The 19129-nt window shown below is 40.9% G+C and overlaps 1 protein-coding gene and 1 non-coding gene across 7 annotated transcripts in view; one reads left to right on the plus strand and one right to left on the minus strand.

Moving 5' to 3' along the window:
• Nucleotides 1-17636, minus strand: part of CCDC25 (coiled-coil domain containing 25) — a 40373-nt gene extending 22737 nt beyond the window's left edge. Inside the window, exons 1-5 of one of the 6 annotated variants that reach the window (XM_055295808.2) lie at nucleotides 17480-17508; nucleotides 15853-15931; nucleotides 9546-9593; nucleotides 6754-6793; nucleotides 743-794 (exon numbers count right to left, since the gene is read on the minus strand). In XM_055295808.2, the coding sequence (XP_055151783.1) occupies nucleotides 743-794; nucleotides 6754-6793; nucleotides 9546-9567 (114 nt within the window). In that variant the 5' untranslated portion in view covers nucleotides 9568-9593; nucleotides 15853-15931; nucleotides 17480-17508. Of the gene's footprint in view, nucleotides 1-742; nucleotides 795-6753; nucleotides 6794-9545; nucleotides 9594-14822; nucleotides 14941-15852; nucleotides 15932-17479 lie in introns of those variants that run through there. The other 5 variants (XM_063610886.1, XM_055295807.2, XM_055295809.2 and 2 more) reach the window with 5 other exon arrangements.
• Nucleotides 17637-18626: 990 nt separating this feature from the next.
• On the plus strand, nucleotides 18627-18728 carry LOC129492353 (U6 spliceosomal RNA). Its single transcript, XR_008660815.1, has one exon. It is a non-coding gene; the product is annotated as a U6 spliceosomal RNA (small nuclear RNA).
• The last annotated feature ends 401 nt before the right edge of the window (nucleotides 18729-19129 follow it).

A 19129-nucleotide genomic window follows, 5' to 3' on the forward strand; every position in this document is an offset into this window, starting at 1 on the left:
GAAATCCAAATAAAGTCCAGAGTTTAGGTGACAGCAATGTGCCAAGGTTAGTTTCTTTGTCTTGACAAATCTACCATAGTAATGTAAGATGTTAATGATGGGGGTAACTAGGTGAAGGGTAGATGGGAACTCTGTATGACTCCTGCCACTTTTCTGTAAATCTAACATTTTTCCAAAGTTGAAAGTTTATCAAAAAGAAAGCAGTACACTCACAAGCATATATACCCTATGATTCAACTATATAAAATATATGAATAGAGACAGATTGGAAAAATAATGGTATTGTATTATTAGGGGCCATTAAATATTTTTTCCTTTATTACTAGCATGTTCTTTTAAACTTCCTAAAGAAGCCCATGGTAACTGGGAACACAGGCCCTTCACTGAGGCAGTAGAATCACATGAGCCACACATGATATCCACTGGAGGAGACAGAAAGTCTGGGAGTGTCAACTGAATCGAAAGAAAAGGAAAGCAGAGATGACAGACAATACACCGGAAGTGACGGGATAAGCAGTGCATCTAGCTGGGAAATATGTACACTGCCTCCTTCTACATCTCAAAAATCATCTAGAATGTTAGAGCGATTTCCTGGGTCAGAGGGAGGACATGTCTTCATTTGTTAACTTTTAGATTTGCGTACCGACTTATTACTTCAAGCAATTTAATTGCAAAGGATAAAGAACAAGATATGATGCATCATCAGGAGAAAAGTCAAGAATCCATGTTTAAATTCAGTTACCTTATGTAATCGAAGGTATACATGAGCCGAAGAGAGTTTGTCCACATGAAACCTACAAAGAATGAAAACCACTTTTAGCAAGAGGTACAAGACAATCATCTCCTCAGGCCACATGCCATTTAAAGCATTCTGTTCTAAAAAGTCTTCACTCCATGCCTGCCACATGTGAAGCATCATGAGGAGTATAAAGCACAGTCACCACCTCCAAAGGGCTCCCCATCACCATGAAGAGGTACGAGAAACACTGAGTTATGGAGCTGTAAGTGACAAGATGAGTAGAGATACTAAATATTAACTGTGCGGGGAAGGGTGATTTTTCAAGACATAAAAAGAACTATCAGTGATCAAACGCTTCATGATAAAAAGGAGGCAGTGAGATTTGGTTGGCCCCTGACTGAAGCATAGGACTTAGAGCAGAACCAAGGAAAATAATTTCAGGTGAAAAAAGTGGGGGTGAAAGAAGTCAGCAAGTCTCCAATGCTGCCAGCCTGGGAGATTAGCAGAACCACAGTTTGGCGGAAACAGATGACCGTTTTGTTTGTGACATCTCAAATTTCAAGTGATAGCAAAACAATCCAAAGAGAATGTTGAATAGAGAGCTGGAAGAGTTAGGTGGGGCCTAAAGACGCTAAGCAGAACACATCATTAAATGGGTTACAATTCAATAATGTAACCCAATAATTCACAAGCCCAACAGTTCATCCGGCCCTATGTTCTGACAGTGATACTAATACATGTCTCTTGGGTGAGCACTGCCCTTTATTGACATTGTCCTAAAAACATTCAGAATGTCCCCCACCCCTTAAATTTACCTTGCATTATGGCTCTATCATCTATCAATTTAATTAAACCTTTTAAAATCTATGCAACATTCAGGATATGAGATTTTCATGTTTTCAATTCACCAAATGAATTTGACTTTCTCTTTCCAATACCCGGAAATGCCCCCTCAGAATCCCAGCATCACACAACAAACAAGGTAACACGATTGCCACTTCGTGATTCTGTTAACTTTAGTTGATATGATTTGGATTTGTGTCCCCACCAAATCTCATGTCGAATTGTAATCCCCAATGTTAGAAGTGGGTCCTGGTGGGGGGTGACTGGATCATGGGGGTGGATTCTTCATGAATGGTTTAGCAGCATCCCCTTGGTGCTATTCTTGTGATAGAGTTCTCATGAGATCTGTTTAAAAGTGTGTAGCCCCGGCACCCTGCTCCTGCCATGTAAGATGCCTCGCTTCCCCTTTGCCTTCCGCCATGATTAAAAGTTCCATGAGGCCTGCCAGAAACAGACACTGCCATGCTTCCTGTATAGCCTGCCAAACCATGAGCCAATTAAACCTCTTTTCTTTACAAATTACCCAGTCTCAGGTATTTCTCTATAGCAATGCAAGACGGACTAATACATTAGTCATACTGCTTCCTTGGTCCTTACCTTTCCAGACTGAAGAATGTTCAGAAAATCCTAAAGAGGCATCATTACATCCCATTATGTTTCTCTAGCCATTTTCTTAAGCACTAATAAATGTTTTAGAGGTGAAAATGGTCACCTTCACACCTAGTACAAGATGTAGACTGTAAGATTCTATATAAAAGTGCCCTCTTTAAAGAGGTTAGTCATCTTGCTATTCACTATGCATACATAAAAATATTAGGCACTTTTGGCACACAGTTTATGATGAATCTAGGTTTTACTCTTAATCATTAGTGATACCCAGAAACGGACATAACATCTTATTTGACTTATATTTCTCCAAGTGGTTCACTTACTCATTTGCATTCCCATGTGAGAGATTCATACTAATTATCACCTTCAGCTGGACATTTTCCAGCCAGAAAAACCTGTGCTTTTTGCAAATCTAAAAATGACATATATCATTATCCTCTTTCAGAATCTTAGGAAAATATCACACTAGTAACCAAGATAACTGAAAGGTAACTTCTCCCATTCCAACTTTTATTTGCCTGAAGCCAGTTCTCTATTTACAACATCTTCTTCCCTATGTACCTATAGTAGATTGAATTCTGATTTTTCTTAAAGGTCTCTGAGGTAGAATTTTGTCAAAAGAAATACCCAAATAATTCAATATATATTTAATGATATTCATACATAAGTAGAGAAAGAACCAAAACACACACAGGAATATCACTGCCAAAATACAGCAACTTTACTGATATACATCAATTTCAGGTTTGTATATGATAGATACACCTCTACAAAGGGCAGGGGAAAATGGATGAAAGTATAAGAGAAAAAATCCAGCTCTATAAACAAACTATCTTGAGCAAGTTTCCTTAAAACAGAAGCAAATGACTTCTCAAATCTTTCTAAACGTTTACTCAAAGTTTAAATTATAACCGTAGTTCCCTCTTATCCTTGTTATCTTCCTCTCCCTGTTACCCTTTTCTGAATGCAGAGACCAGAAACTTCACTAAATGAGCATCAACTGCCTGAGGATACAGATTCAGGGCCCTGGAGCTGCGCTGTCCAACTACTTAAAGCGGAGTCTGTGGAAACACTAATAATTAGGAAGTCTGGACACAGTAAATGCACACTATTTCTATTTTCCTACATTTAAAGATTAATTTAGGGCCGCACACAGTGGCTCACGCCTGTAGTGCCAGCACTTTGGGAGACCTAGGTGGGAGGATCACTTCAGGTCAGGGGTTGGAGACCAGCCTGGCCAACATGGTGAAATCCCATCTCTGCTAAAAATACAAAAAAATTAGCCAGGCACGGTGGCGGGTGCCTGTAGTCCCAGCTACTCGGGAGGCTGAAGCAGGAGAATCACTTGAACCCGGGAGGTGGAGGTTGCATTGAGCTGAGATGGCACCACTGCACTCCAGCCTGGGAGACAGAGCGAGACTCTGTCTCAAAAAAAAAAAAAAAAAAAAAAATTAGCCTGGTGTGGTGGTACATGACTGTAATCCCAGCTACTTGGGGGCTGACACAGAATAGCTTGAACCCGGGAGGTGGAGGTTACAGTGAGTCAAGATTGCACCACTGCACTCCAGCCTGGGTGACAGAGCAAGACTCTGTCTCAAAAAAAAAAAAAAAAAAAAAAAAAAGATGAATTTAGTTCCATCCTCACTGATTCCTAGGAAAACCCTTTGCTTAAAAGAGCATCAGGAGGTTTTCCAGGATAAATTCAGATGCTGACATTCACAGAGGTAATGAATGATTCAAAAGCTCCACAAAGTGAAGCAGGTGAACACCCCACCCTGGAATGGTGATCAACTCAGGATCATTCTTAGCACTCCCTGGAATATGTCCAAAATCGACAGCTGGAATGGGTTTTGAGGTCTACACCTACTCACATCACACCTCTAATGTAGCTTCTGAAGGTAAAAGCCAATCACATCCAACAACATTCATCTCAAGACTACTAAAGGGGGTCAAAATGGGCCTCTCGGTAACTGTAGACCAATTTGGGAAGTACTAACCGTAATGAAATGAAAAACTGAGGTCATAATTTATTGGATGTGGGTTGTAAAGTGGAAATTTCTCTTCCATTTATTTAATTAAACAAATGAAAGTCAGGTAGAAGGCTATGGTACACTGATTTTCAGGTTGCATCTGATTATGTAACCTTCTCTATGCAGGTATTTATGCCTCAAACCTGATAGGTTAAAAATTTCCATCAGCTAACTGCCTAACAGGTGCAGCCATTCTTATTCCCATGACAGTCTGGAGATCGCTGGTCTTTAAAAACAACTGAAAATCATCCAGCTGGGGGTGACAGAAGCTCAAAATGGAGATAACCGTGATGTGGCCACTGTAGGGAAATATCCATGGAGACTGCTTCTATGCTGGCAGAGAGTCAATTAGGAAATCAACAAATATTTACTCAATACCTACTATGTGCCAGGACCTATGCTAGGTACTGCGGACACAGTAGTTAATGAAATAGGTGATCATTGTCCTCATACAGCTTACTGTCTCAGGCCCTAGGAAGGCGGGCAGCCCGTCTGGATGTTTTCAGCATTGCACACTGCCCACTTGAGGCAAGAGAGCACCAAGCAGGGTTTAACTTGATGACATATTTGGATTTAGAAGACAGGCTACTGTGCTGGAATAGGGACCAGATTTAAAAAGCCTTTAGGCCGGGTGCGGTGGCTCACGCTTGTAATCCCAGCACTTTGGGAGGCCGAGGCGGGTGGATCACAAGGTCAGGAGATCGAGACCACGGTGAAACCCCGTCTCTACTAAAAATACAAAAAAAATTAGCCGGGCGTGGTGGCGGGCGCCTGTAGTCCCAGCTACTCGGAGAGGCTGAGGCAGGAGAATGGCGTGAACCCGGGAGGCGGAGCTTGCAGTGAGCCAAGATTGCGCCACTGCACTCCAGCCTGGGCGACAGAGCAAGACTCTGTCTCAAAAAAACAAACAAACAAACAAACAAACAAAAAAGCCTTTAGAATTCCTTTGTTCCAGCTGGGCGCGGTGGCTCACGCTGTAATCCCAGCACTTTGGGAGGCCAATGCGGGTGGATCACCTGAGGTTAGGAGTTCGAGACCAGCCTGGCCAACATGGTGATAGCATAGCCCCAGTCTCTACTAAAAATACAAAAACTTAGCCAGGCATGATGGTGGGCGCCTGTAGTCCCAGCTACTCGGTAGGCTGAGGCAGGAGAATCTCTTGAACTCGGGAGGCAGAGGTTACAGTGAGCCGAGATCACACGCCATTGCACTCCAGCCTGGGCAACAACGGCGAAACTCCGTCTCAAAAAAAAAAAAAAAGAAAATTAAATCAACTCTTCTAAAAAGCAGTAGCCTCAACTCTATCACTAGAGGGAATTAAGGAAGGGTCTGTGTCCACATTTAGAGAAAAGAGGTCCAGAGAGAGCTGAAGCAACAGCCTGGGAGAAGAAAGGAGTTGAAGCCAAAAGAGTAGCAGCCTGGAGGAGACAGAAGCAGTGACTTAGAACCAGAGCCAGAGCCAGACGCAGACAAAGCAGACCCAGTCAGTTTCTCTTAACCTTAATTTCCTCATCTGAAAAAATGGGCAAAATATTAATATTTATTTCACAGGGTTGTTGTGAAATTAAATGTATTAATGGAGGTAAACACTTAGTATTTGGCATATAGTTAAGTGCTTGATAGATGTTCAGTATCATAATAAAGCAAATGGGACCCAGGTGCCTTTATCTTCAGGGATAGCATTTGGTAGGAGGTATGAGGAGTCAGGAAGATGATAACCCACTCCATAGGCAGGACTGTGCTCCAGAAGAGAGACAATACTAGGGTCAGAGTCAGTCGTGGAAGCTGAAGATGAAGAAAAAGAAAGTAGACTGGGTGTGAGAGTATTATAGGACAGAAGCCCATGTATTCATAAAAGGTCCCAGGTCTGAATGGCAGAAGTCTATATGGTGTTCTAAGACAGAGAAAAGAATTCAGCTTAAATGAAGTCTTTTTGTTTGTTTGGTATTCTTTTTTTCTGGACTGGGTTTTGTGAGCAGAATAAATTATCTCAAAGGGAGACTAAGAAAGTGTATGTTATTATTTAAAACAGTTCACATAAATTATTTTAGGAAGGCGTTGGGGTTGGATCAAGACAGAGCTAAACTCATCAGGGAGTTTAGAAGACAAAGGGGAACAAGTGTGCTTCTTTTAAAGCTGGACCAGTCAGAACCTCCGTCTATTCCATCTGCATGGATGTTTGTATCTATTTTCTTCATTGCTTCATGTGAAGGCTTCATTTTTCCACTCAAGAACAGTGGCCTGAATATTTAAGTAAGGTGTGGTCTCAGTAACTTACTATGGCGTGGAGACAAAAAGAAGGAAAAAGAAGGCCTGTGTCCTAGAGGCCTTTGCTCTCAAGCCTGAGATCAAACCCAAAGACATCATTTCCAACTTGCAAGGTAATTAGAAATGAAGGGAACTGGCAGTCAGCTGTTTACCCCTGAAGACCCATAAACCACAGTACAAAGCATGATTCTAGTTTGAGTGCTTGGCCGAGTCTAAGAAAGGAAACGATGATCTACAGAGGGCAGAGCCAAAATTGTTACTTACCAGATATCTTCAGGCCAGCCATGCTTGATCAGATCTTCATCTGCAATGAGATATGAGAAAAGAAAGAAACAAAAACTGTCAAATGAAGATATGCCAGGGGTTATAAATTAAGAATGGGAGAAATGTCAGCTCCTCCCATAAATTTCTCTCTCCCTCAATGAAGAAGAGTAATTCGGAGACCTTGATGCTTGAAAATATAGAAAAAATAATAATTTTCACAATTTATATAAACTTTATAATTTTTATAAATTTATATAATACTTCTAATCTAAAGCTTAGATATTATTTCTACATGAAGATAATAAAACTAACACTGACAAAACAAAGCAACCAATACATTAGATGTTTCAGAAAATCAATTCACCTAATAATACTTAAACATTAAAAAGAACTGGCTGAAACTTTAAAGCAATATTTTACTTCTTTAAGAAAAAATAACTTGATTATAAAATTACAGAAAATTTAAAACAAAACAAACACTAGAAGTATAAAAAGAAAATAAAAATCACCTAAAATTCTATCACATATGGAAATAAAATACCAGAAGAAATAGCTAACAGAGTGAAAAGTAATTGTCTGGGGAGGTAGCGGGTGGGGTGGAACATGGGTATTAAGAAGGATTTTTTTTTTTTTTTTAATTCTAAGCATTCTATTACTACTTGACTTTTCAAACTATGTATTTGTTAGATAAAAATAAAAATAAAGTTCTTTGGGAACAATGACTACGTAATTCTCTTATATGAATAAACTTTTCTATTGTTGGCCGTTGGGTTGTTTCTAATTATAAATGCTTCAATAAATTTTTTAAATAAAGTTGTCCATATTTCTGATTATTTCCTTAAGATACATTTCTAAAAGCTAAAGTATTTGCTCAAAGTAAATGCATATTTTTTAAGGCTAATATATATCACTACATAAAGGTTATATCAATAAATATTTCTTACAGCCATATTAATAATTGGTAATAATTCTGTTTAATACAGAAGTATTTAAGTATTAAACGCCAATTTAAAAATTATAAACAAGACTGGGCACAGTGGCTCACGCCTGTAATCCCAGCACTTTGGGAGGCTGAGGCAAGCAGATCACCTGAGGTCAGGAGTTTGAGACCAGCCTGGCCAACATGGCGAAACCCCGTCTCCACTAAAATTACAGAAATTAGCCAGGCATGGTAGCACATGCCTGTAGCTCCAGCCACTTGGGAGGCTGAGGTGGGAGAATTACTTGAATCCAAGAGGTGGAGGTTGCAGTGAGCTGAAATCACGCCACTGCACTCCAGCCTGGGTGACAGAGTGAGAAACTGTCTCAAAAAAATAAATAAATAAATAAATTGTGAATGATTCATATGTGATGATTTAAAATGTACCCAAGAAAGTATGGTCTATATAATTTGAATGGGGTATTTACCGTCCAGAAAAGGAAAAGCAAAAGGAAGACACATCTTGGGTGACGAAACTCATAACAATTGTAGATACTATGAGTTTTCTGAAAGGCTTTCTAATGCTTTAAGTAGGACTGAGCAAATAGCCAAAAGGTAAGCAAAAAAAGGAAAGAGAAATTTAAAAAATCTCTTGCCCTCAGTCAGGCAAAGTTTGGCTCCCTGATGACACCTGCTGGCTGATAAAAAGAACAGACCTGAAAGCTTTACAGTGAAAGTAAATCATTCCACTTAAATTGATTGTTCTATCGAGTTCTTGGTCTGAAGTCATAAACACTATTAGAAATAAATGTAATGGGCTAGGAATGCCAGACAATGGGGTGATTTAGAGAAGTAATGTCCGTTCTTACAAGGCAACCTAGGAAAAGTTGATACCTCCAAATGACTCTAAGGGTTCCTAGGGAAAAAGTGTTCCATACATACATACATTCATTTATTTCAGACAACATATTCTCGCTGTCTCTTAAGCTGGAATGCAGTGGCATGATCACGTCTCACTGCAGACTACCTCCCAGGCTCAAGCGATCTTCCTGCCTCAGCCTCCTGAGCAGCAAGGACAACAGGTGTGTGTCACTATGCCCAGCTAATATTTTCTTTTATTGTTGTTTTTTGTAGAGACAAGGTCTCTCTATGTTGCTCAGGCAGGTCTCGAACTCCTGGGCTCAAGTGATCCTCTCACCTCAGCCTGTCAAAGTGTTGGGATTACAGGCATAAGCCACCATGCCTGGCCTCTTACATTTTTTTCTACAAAGGTTTTAATGACAGCAAAATGCCACTCCAGAGGGCTCTAAAAATATCATCTAAATTTATATCTGTGACATAAATCATGTATCTAGATTTGTATCTATATATTCCTACAATAGACATTCAAAGGATTCCACAATCTAGTCCATCCTAACCCACTCCTCCACAAAGCCTTCTCAGCTTTCAATCACATTTACTATCTCTGATCTGTCTACTTCTACAACATTTACTATTCATGTTACTTCATTGTGTCTATACTTTTTAAAAAATAGACCTTAGTACTTTTTCATGATAATAAAGTTGTGACATTAACTTTGGGTGTGACTTAATGGTGAAGCAGTCTGCAGCATATTAATACTTGAGTTTTATATTTCTCCTACTAACCCATAAATCATCGCAAGTAACATTGATTGTTAAAGCATTTTTCTTACGTAGCTTAGGAAGTGCTGCTGTCTCCCTATGTGAGCTTGTTTTGTTTCTCAAAAGCTAGTCTGTCAAAGTAGGTGAAAACTCAGAACCAACAAACTGGGTGGGGGGCATGGAAGGTGGTGAGTGAGAGATAACACTTACCTGCTGAAAATTTCAAAATCAAATGCTTTTGAAAACTTACTTTCATATTTATCTTTTCCCATGTAAATAGTGTAGGCAGATGAATTAACTAAGATAAAACAAAAATAAAAAACAATTAGTAACTTAATCACCAACAAAATTTTTTTTTTTTTTTTTTTTTTGAGACTGAGTCTAGCTCTGTCGCCCAGGCTGGAGTGCAGTGGCGCGATCTGGGCTCACTGCAAGCTCCGCCTCCCGGGTTCATGCCATTCTCCTGCCTCAGCCTCTCCGAGTAGCTGGGACTACAGGCGCCCGCCACCACGCCCGGCTAATTTTTTTTGTATTTTTAGTAGAGACGGGGTTTCACCGTGGTCTCGATCTCCTGACCTCGTGATCCGCCCGCCTCAGCCTCCCAAAGTGCTAGGATTACAAGCGTGAGCCACCGCGCCCGGCCCAAAATTGTTTCATGTGAAAAACAAGTGACAATTCTTAGATTAGGGGTTGGCAAACCATGGCCCATGATCCAAATCCAGCCTACCACCTGTTTTTGGACAGCGCTTGAGCTAAGAATGGTTTTTACATTTTTAAAGGGTTGGAAAAAAAGCAAAACAAAGAAGAATAAGCCACAGAGATTGTAGGTGACTCACAAAGCCTAAAATATTTACTATCTGGCCCCAAAAGAAAAAGGTTACCATCCTTACCAACAGCTACTTTCCTACTTTCTCAGGGTTACAGTTCAATGGTATTGCTAGTCCAGTCCTATACTTTTGCCTTAAGAGTTAAAAAAAAAAAAAAAAAAAAAAAAAAAAAAATTAAACACCACGACTAGGTTCCCATGTTTACCAAAGTTTTATTTTGCATAATTGTATTTAGCCAATATTACCCATATTCCAGGTGTGCTGCATATTCTAACAGGCTCTCTATCACATTCAGGGATACCATGACTCTCCAACTTCTAAACCAGTGACTCTGACCCCTGAGTCATTAGAATCATCTAATTATGCCCCAGCTCCACCTCAGATCAACTAAATCCAAACCTCTGGTGGGCAAGAGTGAGCATCTGTGTTTTCTAAAAGCCTTCCAAGTGATTCTAATGTAAGGTCAGGGTTAGAAACAACTACCCTAACTCAAATGGAATCTTCTGGGTATGGCTTATCCTAGAAATGACATTTGCTTTACCAAGGTGGTGTTTTATTGCAGACGTCCCTACCTTGGATTCCTACTGAAATTATAACTGAGTGCCAGGTTTCAAAGCTAGTCTACCAAAACTTGTTTGATCCAATTGGACTAAACTCCTGAATTCATAGACACTGGGCCCTCAGGCTACAAAGCCTGTGATGGAGAAGTACTGAAGCACAAATACACACTGAAGCAAAGTACTGATAAGTGCAGAGTTGGGCTGGACAATCTGTTGGCTATCACTCCACAGCACAGAACACACACATGTACCTGGAGCCCTGAAGGACAAAGAGCAATACGCTCTCCTAAATTAAAAAGCCTTATATCACAGAGATTCCCTGTACTTTCAGTAATGAGAAGCTTCTTCAATGATCAATCCTAGTTGCCTTTCTTGGGGGAGAGAAAACTAATTCCTTTGTTTAACATTTATAATAACTAAAGTCCAGAAGTAGTTGAGAAAAGTACCTTGAAAGAATGTGTGCATCGCCAAGTTTATAGAAATGCTTGTCTATTACTGAGCATTGTAGTACCTTGATCAGGCCTTAGTGTAGCATGTAACAAATGCCAAAAGGGTGGGAATAAAACTAAAAAGCATTTCAGATTTTCTCTGCATGGCCTGACAATAGTTCAAGTATATACCCTTTCAATCCTACAATGTCACTACCTATAATGTTAACATGATAGAGTACCAAAATACTCCACCAAGCAATAATCTTTTTACAACCTAACACCCCTTAATAGACACTCTTTAAATATATTATAGATTTGAACATCCATAAACAAAATACCATGTACCCATTAAAAAGAAATGGCAGGTGAAGAAATTAAGTATCAGAACAGTATTTTTGTGTATCTATATATGATTCAATTTATAAAAAATAAATGATTATAATGGTATGTGTGTATATACATACACATACATGTTTTATTTTTATATAAGCACATACTTTATATGTATGGAAGCATAAACATTTTTTAACAACAGTTACCTTGGTTAGCCTGCTATAAAACATACAGATGGCTTTTGTAATTAGAACAGAATTTTCAAAATAACAATATAGGCCAGGTGTGGTGGCTCACGCCTGTAATCCCAGCACTTCAGGAGGCCACGGTGGGCAGATCACCTGAGGCCAGAAGTTTAAGACCAGCCTGGCCAACATGTTGAAACCCCATCTCTACTAAAAATACAAAAATTAGCCAGGTGTGGTGGCACACGCCAGTGGTTCCAGCTACTGGAGAGGCTGAGGCATGAGGATTGCTTGAACCTGGGAGGCAGAGGTTGCAGTGAGCCAAGATCGTGCCACTGCACTCCAGCCTGGGCAATAGCAAGACTGTCTCAAAAAAGAAAATATAATAACTGATATAAAATATTAATAAAGTTGTCTCTGCAGGCCAAGCTATCTAAGCTACAGCCAAAAGAGTAACAGAGGAATGTTTTGATGGTTGACTTATTAAATGAGGTGATTAGAAAATGGCCATAACAAACCTAAAGTGAGGGGCATTCTACAAAGTAACTCAACTAACAATGCCATGAAAGATAAAGACTGAGCAATTGCTCGCGATTAGAGGAGGCTACAGAATAATGACACCTGAAGAATGCAATGATGATTTGTAAGGTATTTTCTGTTACAAATACATCATTAGGACACAATGGGAACTGAATAAAGCCTGTTGATTAGATAATAGCATTGCTGCAATGTTAATTTCCTAATTTTGATAATGAAAAAATGTCTTTTGAGAGAGAATGCCCTTGATTTTAGAAAATAAATCTGAAGCATTCAGGGGTTAACTGCAACTTACTAACAAACATTTCAGGAAAAAGGTGTTTGCGAAAGAAAAAAATAGAGAAAAAGAGAATGGGAAAAAGAAAGACAAGGCATGTGGTAAAATGTCAGAATTTGTAGTCACAGTGGCTCACGTCTGTAATCCCACCACTTTGGGAGGCTGAGGCAGGCGGATTACTTGGGCCCAGGAGCTCGGGACCAACCTGGGCAATATGAGGAAACCCTGTCTCTATAAAAAAAAATTTAAAAATTAGCTGGGTGTGGTGGATAAAGTGGGAGGATCACTTGAGCCCAAGAAGTTGAGGCTGCAATGAGCTGTGACTGCACCACTACACTTGCCACTGCACTTCGGCCTGGGTGACACAGCGAGACTGTCTCAAAAAAAATTGGAGGACTCTGGGAGAATATACAGGAAATCTTTTACTATACTTGAAACTTCTCTGAAAGACTGAAATTATGTCATAATAGAAAATTAGTCTGGGCACAGTGGCTCACGCATGTAATCCCAACACTTTGGGAGGCTGAAGCTGGAGGATCACTTGAGGCCAGGAGTTCAAGACCAGCCTGGCCAATATGATGAAACCCTGTCTCCACTAAAAATTCAAAAATTAGCCAGCCATAGTAGCGCATGCCTGTAATCCCAGCTACTCAGGAGGCTGAGGCAAGAGAATCACTTGAACCTAGGAGGCAGAGGTTGCAGTGCGTCGAGATCATGCCACTGCATTCCAGCCTGGGCGACAGAGCAAGACTCCGTCTCAAAAAAAAAAAAAAAAAAGAAAAGAAGATGAAAAATAAAAAGGAACATCATTGCTGCGCAACAAGTCTGAATTAAGTTCCTTTCCATGTTAAGAAGGAAAAGTAAACTGAATTATTCTAGTTCATTTGTTATTCTCATCTAAATAATATGGTTGATTAGTACTGGAACCAGTTATTTGGAAGACACTTGACTTACGGGTAGCAACTAACCCAACTTCAGAGGTGATCTGATTATTTCACAATTTATAGAACAACCTACTTTTAGGTAGATGATATTAACAGCTATTAAAAGTACAAGTGGACTTTGAGCCAAGTTATCTATAATCAGATGGTCTTAAATGTGACTCTGGACATATTAGACTAATGTTCAATTATTCCCTTATGAGACATCATGAAAGAATGAAAATGGAACACATTTTAGTCAGATATTAATCTTAAAATGTAGGCCGGGCACGGTGGCTCACGCTTGTAATCCCAGCACTTTGGGAGGCCGAGGCGGGCGGATCACAAGGTCAGGAGATCGAGACCATCCTGGCTAACATGGTGAAACCCCGTCTCTCTACTAAAAATACAAAATATTAGCCGGGCGTGGTGGCGGGTGCCTGTAGTCCCAGCTACTCGGAGAGGCTGAGGCAGGAGAATGGCGTGAACCTGGGAGGCGGAGCTTGCAGTGAGCCAAGATTGCGCCACTGCACTCCAGCCTGGGCGACAGAGCGAGACTCCGTCTCAAAAAAAAAAAAAAAAAAAAAAAAAAAAAATCTTAAAATGTAAAAGAACAACTTCCTATGAATATTTTCTTCCCATTTTAAAAAAGTTTTTATGCAGTAAAAACCATCAGTTAGTTAAAAACTTGGCAAGCCATACAAATTCATTTCCTGAAGATTCTATATATTTGTTGTTTCTATACTGCCAATATGTAAAGTTTCATTACTATTTCACTGAGAAAGTTATGACTTTTCCATTAACTTTGCAGTTTTAAAAGATCAGCTGCACAAGTGCACTTTTATCAGGCTTAGAGGCCAAATATTTTTCTAACAGGAAACAGTTCTGACATTATAATGGAAGTCAATGAAAAAAAGCAGGACCCACAAATCTAGTGAAGCATTTTGCTCTATTAAGGCCAACTGTATATGTGTGACTAGCACTTGAAGAATTTAGAGTAACTTTAAGGGGAATAGAACAGCATAAAATACATTCAGTACCTACACACCCTGCCTGTATATTTGTTTTTCCATTGTTGGGTTTATATGGATATCTATGTTGTTGAAGATTCACGAGTGGAGAAGCTATAAAGAGATGCCTGAGTTGCCAAGGATGAAAATGCTTAGAGGCCTATAAGGGTATATGATTTTTCAGGCTGGTTTTGAATTTTGTTTCTAGTAATTTTAATAATATGGGTAAAACAAACCACATGTATAGAGACAGAGAAATAGCTCATAGCACACACTGTGGAAGCCTAAACTACTGAGAAAAATAAGGAGACGTCAGTGTTATGAAGGTGAAAGAGTAGGGTCTGTGAGTTACAACTTCCCTGGGCCTCAATCTTACTTCTAAAGAGAAAGTATCGCCTTATTCAAACCCACACAAACAATGTGGAACTAGTTTCACTTAAATCTTACCTTTTGGCTGAGCGTGGTGATTCACGCCTTTAATCCTAGCACTTTGGAATGCCGAGATGGGTGGATCACTTGAGGTAAGGAGTTCAAGACTAGCCTGGCCAACATAGTGAAACCCCGTCTCTACTAACAAAACACAAAAATTAGCCAGGCATGGTGGTGTGTGCCTGTAATCCCACCTACTTGGGAGACTGAGGCAGGAGAATTGCTTGAAACCAGGAGGTGGAGGTTGCAGTGAACTGAGATCACGCCACTATACTCTAGCCTGGGTGACAGAGGGAGACTCTATCTCAAAAAAAACAAAAAACAAAACAAAACAAAAACTCACCTTTTGTAATTCCAGCACTTTGGGAGGTCGAGGTGGGCAGATCACTTGAGCTCAGGAGTTCAAGACCAGCCTGGGCAACATGATGAAACCCCATCTTTACTAAAAATACAAAAATTAGCCAGGCATGTTGGCTGGTCCCTGTAATCCCAGCTGTACCAGAATCGCTTGAACCCAGGAGACAGAGGTTGCAGTGAGCCGAGATCGTGCCACTGCACTCTAGCCTGGGTGACAAAGCAAGATTCCGTCTCAAAAATAAATAAATAAAATAAATCTCACCTTTAGACCGGGCGCAGTGGCTCATGCCTGTAATCCCAGCACTTTGGGAGGCCGAGGTGGGCAGATCACCTGAGGTCAGGAGTTCGAGACCAGCCTGACCAACATGGAGAAACCCCGTCTCTACTAAAAAAAATACTAAATTAGCCAGGCTTGGTGGCGCATTCCTGTAATCTCAGCTACACAGGAGGCTGAGGCAGGAGAATCGCTTGAACCCAGTAGGCAGAAGTTACAGTGAACTGAGATCGTGCCGTTGCACTCCAGCCTGGGCAACAAGAGCAAAACTCCATCACCAAAAACAAACAAACAAACAAAAAAACAGAAGACTCACCTTTAACAAGCATATAGAGTAGCAATAGAATAGAAAGTGTTATGAGTAAGTAAAAAAATGGCATTCATTTATTCAACAAGCATTTATTGAGAACTACTAACCAGTCACTAAGTTAGGGAAACAAGTACAGTAGTCCCTCCTTATCTGTGGGGGATGTCTTCCAAGATCTCCAGTAGATACCTGAAAGGACAACACTCAATTCCATATATAAAGGGACTTGCCACATAATGACACTTTGGTCAGCAACAAACCACCCATACTATGGTGGTCCCATAACATTATAACGAAGCTGAAAAATTCTGATCACTATTGCCTGATTACCTGGTAGCCATTATAACAGCATGGTGCAACTCACTTTTTCTACGTTGAGACCCGTTTAAATACACAAATACCATTGCATTACAATTGCCTATAGCCATTCAGTACAGCAACGTGCTGTACAAGTTTGTAGCCTAGGAGCAACACGGTATACCATACAGCTTACATTTGTGGTAGGCTACACCACAGGTTTAAGTATACCCTACTGTGTTGCTACAATAATGAAACCGCCTAATGGCGCATTTCTCAGAATGTATTCTTGTCATTAAGGGACGTATGGCTACTGGTATTCCCTATACATATATATCTATGATAAAGTTAATGTATCAGAGTTCGGTGGAGTAAGAGATTATTGACAACAACTAATAATAAAATAGAACAATTATAACAACGTACTGTAATAAGTTATGTGACTCTGCTCTTTCTCTCTCAAAATCTTATTGTACTGTACTCACTCTTTTTCTTCTTGTGATGATGTGACCACGGAAAGCGAAACACAGGACAAGTAAGGACTACTGTAAAGAGATCCTGTCCACGCCCTCAAGGGACTTACACTCTAGCTCAAGCAGACACCATTTAATACCACGTGATAAGTGCAATGCCAAAGGCATACTTGGAACGTTAAGTGGGTCCCGGAAAAGGAATAGCTAAGCAATCTTGGGGTAGGAGCTAGGATCAGGAAAGGCATCTTGGAAAAGATGGGCCAAAACTGTCTTAAGGGAATTAGCTGGGGGTTGATTTTAGGAAAGGGGAATAACAGGAAAAGAATGAAACTAAGTCCGGACACGGCATTTCCTGGGAACGAACGGCACCCTTTCCTTATCTGTCAAAGATAAGTTAGAAGGATTATCATAGGTCACTTCTGAGATCTGGGACATCATCTGCCCGGGGAGTGGCTGGGTGGACATTCCAGGGTCTTTTTATTGTTTTCTGTTGCACCCCAGACCCTACAACCCCTTCCTGAAAGGGTAACGCGCACTTCCCTTAAGAAAAAGTTGTTAGCAGCTGTCTCCTTTCTCATGGGGGATAATTACCAGGGTGCAGCCAGAATAAAGGCCGCAGATGGAAGGTGGGAAGAAGACTTGGGATAAGGTGTGTGGAGGAGCCCACAGGCTCTGCCCAATCCCAGGGAGTGACTGGACGTCTTTCCAATTGGGGGACGAGAACTCCCCGATACAAATATAGCAGTGATCGCCCCTCCGCGTCCCCCACGCCATGACGAGGGGACGCCGGGGGAAATCCTGCAGCCGTGGGAGGGACAGATGTGCTGGGGGACCGAGAGGCCGCGGGAAGAGGCACTCGCATCGAGGAGGCATTTTAGAGCGAGGGTCAGGCGCAGCGGCGGACTGGGGGTCCCGGCTTCGGAGCCCGCTGTCCAGCAGGGTCCCGGAGGACGCGGCGCCCACTCACCGCTGCTGCTGGTGAAGTAGAACACCATGATCCCGGGAGCGGTGCGGTGACTCCACCGCGGAGCCGCAGCGCTCAACTCACGAAGCTCAGGATACCAGACCCGTGGCGGCTGCCTGGCCCCCGGAACTCCTCCGTGCACTTCCGGCAGACGTCGGGGCGCGTCATAACGCCGGCCGTGGGCGCCATTTTTAATCCTGGCGAGGCGGAGGGTGTCGGCAAGGAGTTTGGTTCAATGATTTGTGGGTTAAGGGAAAGAGGCTGGGCATCTTGGGCACATTAGTTAACCCGTCTGTGCTTCACTTTCCTCAGCAGCGAAATGAAGATGATACTAGAGCAGCTAACTCACAGAATATTTTTTAGGGTTAAATAAGTTAATGGGCGCCAAGGGTTTAGAACATAGCACACAGCGAGTTGTTTCTGATACTCACCAGGACAATATGCCTCTTGGGGATTGGACTTTGTTCTGGCTTAAATCGAAGGCCTGCCATCCCAAACCTCTGAACCTGAGGTCCTCCTGCTGTAAAGTAGGAATAATCATACTCATGGAAAGCTCCTACAGCACTTGGCTTTGCCCTGATTATTTCTCTTGAGAAAGCATTTTTATCTGAGGAATAAATTACTTTTATTTAATTTTATTTAAATCCAGACCTTTAAATTACTAGGTCTGGAGAGGCATTAAAATAAGACCCCATCATATTCTACTACCCCCTTCAGCTATGTATTCATCTCCTGAAACTACCTGCTTCTGCCACAAGTAGCTACCTACTAACCTAACACTGCCACACAAGACACTATGACCCACACCTGATAGCTTAACGATGTCTAGCCAATCACTGATGCATGTAGTTTCTATAAATCAATGAGAATGCTTGACAGTTGTGTATCAGCCCACTTCCTGCCCCCCCTTTTTCGTCTTTAAAAACCTGCTTGTAGCAAAGGCCGGGCAGAGCTCATATCCAAGGCTGCTGGTGGAGGGCGGTGGGGGGAGGGGGGTTGGAATCTTCTGGGCAGCTGTCCCCGCTTTAACTCAAGCAAACTCTACATTCTTATTTTTTTGCCTCAGCCTTTTCCTGTTAAACTGACACTCTTACATCAGTCACTGGCTTCATTCTAAAATTGAGGGCGTCACTTAACGAAATTGATTTACGTGCTTGCTTTGACAGCATGTATACTAAAATTGGAATGATACAGAGAATATTAACATGGCCCCTGCTCAAGGATGACATACAAATTTGTGAAAATTAAATTTGAAAAAATAAACATAAAACCCTAAACTTATTTGAAACTAAAAATGTGCCAGAAACACTGTACCAGGAGCTGGTGACACAAAGATAGTAACAATAGCTAACAATAACCGTTTTAGGAACTTTCTGGTTTTCCAGAGTAAGAATTTAGCTCTGTTCTGTAAATATCAATTGTTTTGGGTTCTCCGTTGTATTATTTGTAAAATGGGAATGGCAATAGATATTAATACCTTACAGATTGTGGTGAGAAGTAAATGAAACAAAACATGTAAAGCATCTAAGAATGCCTGGCACATAGCAAGTGTTAAGTTTTATATTTTAATTTGAAAAATAAAATAGTGAATAGAAACCTGAAGTTACTAATAAAAAAAGTGAAACTAACAAAGCTTCAAATGTGAAAAATAAG

The sequence above is a fragment of the Symphalangus syndactylus genome, chromosome 10 (genome assembly GCF_028878055.3).
Source record: "Symphalangus syndactylus isolate Jambi chromosome 10, NHGRI_mSymSyn1-v2.1_pri, whole genome shotgun sequence".
NCBI classification, from domain to species: domain Eukaryota; kingdom Metazoa; phylum Chordata; class Mammalia; order Primates; family Hylobatidae; genus Symphalangus; species Symphalangus syndactylus.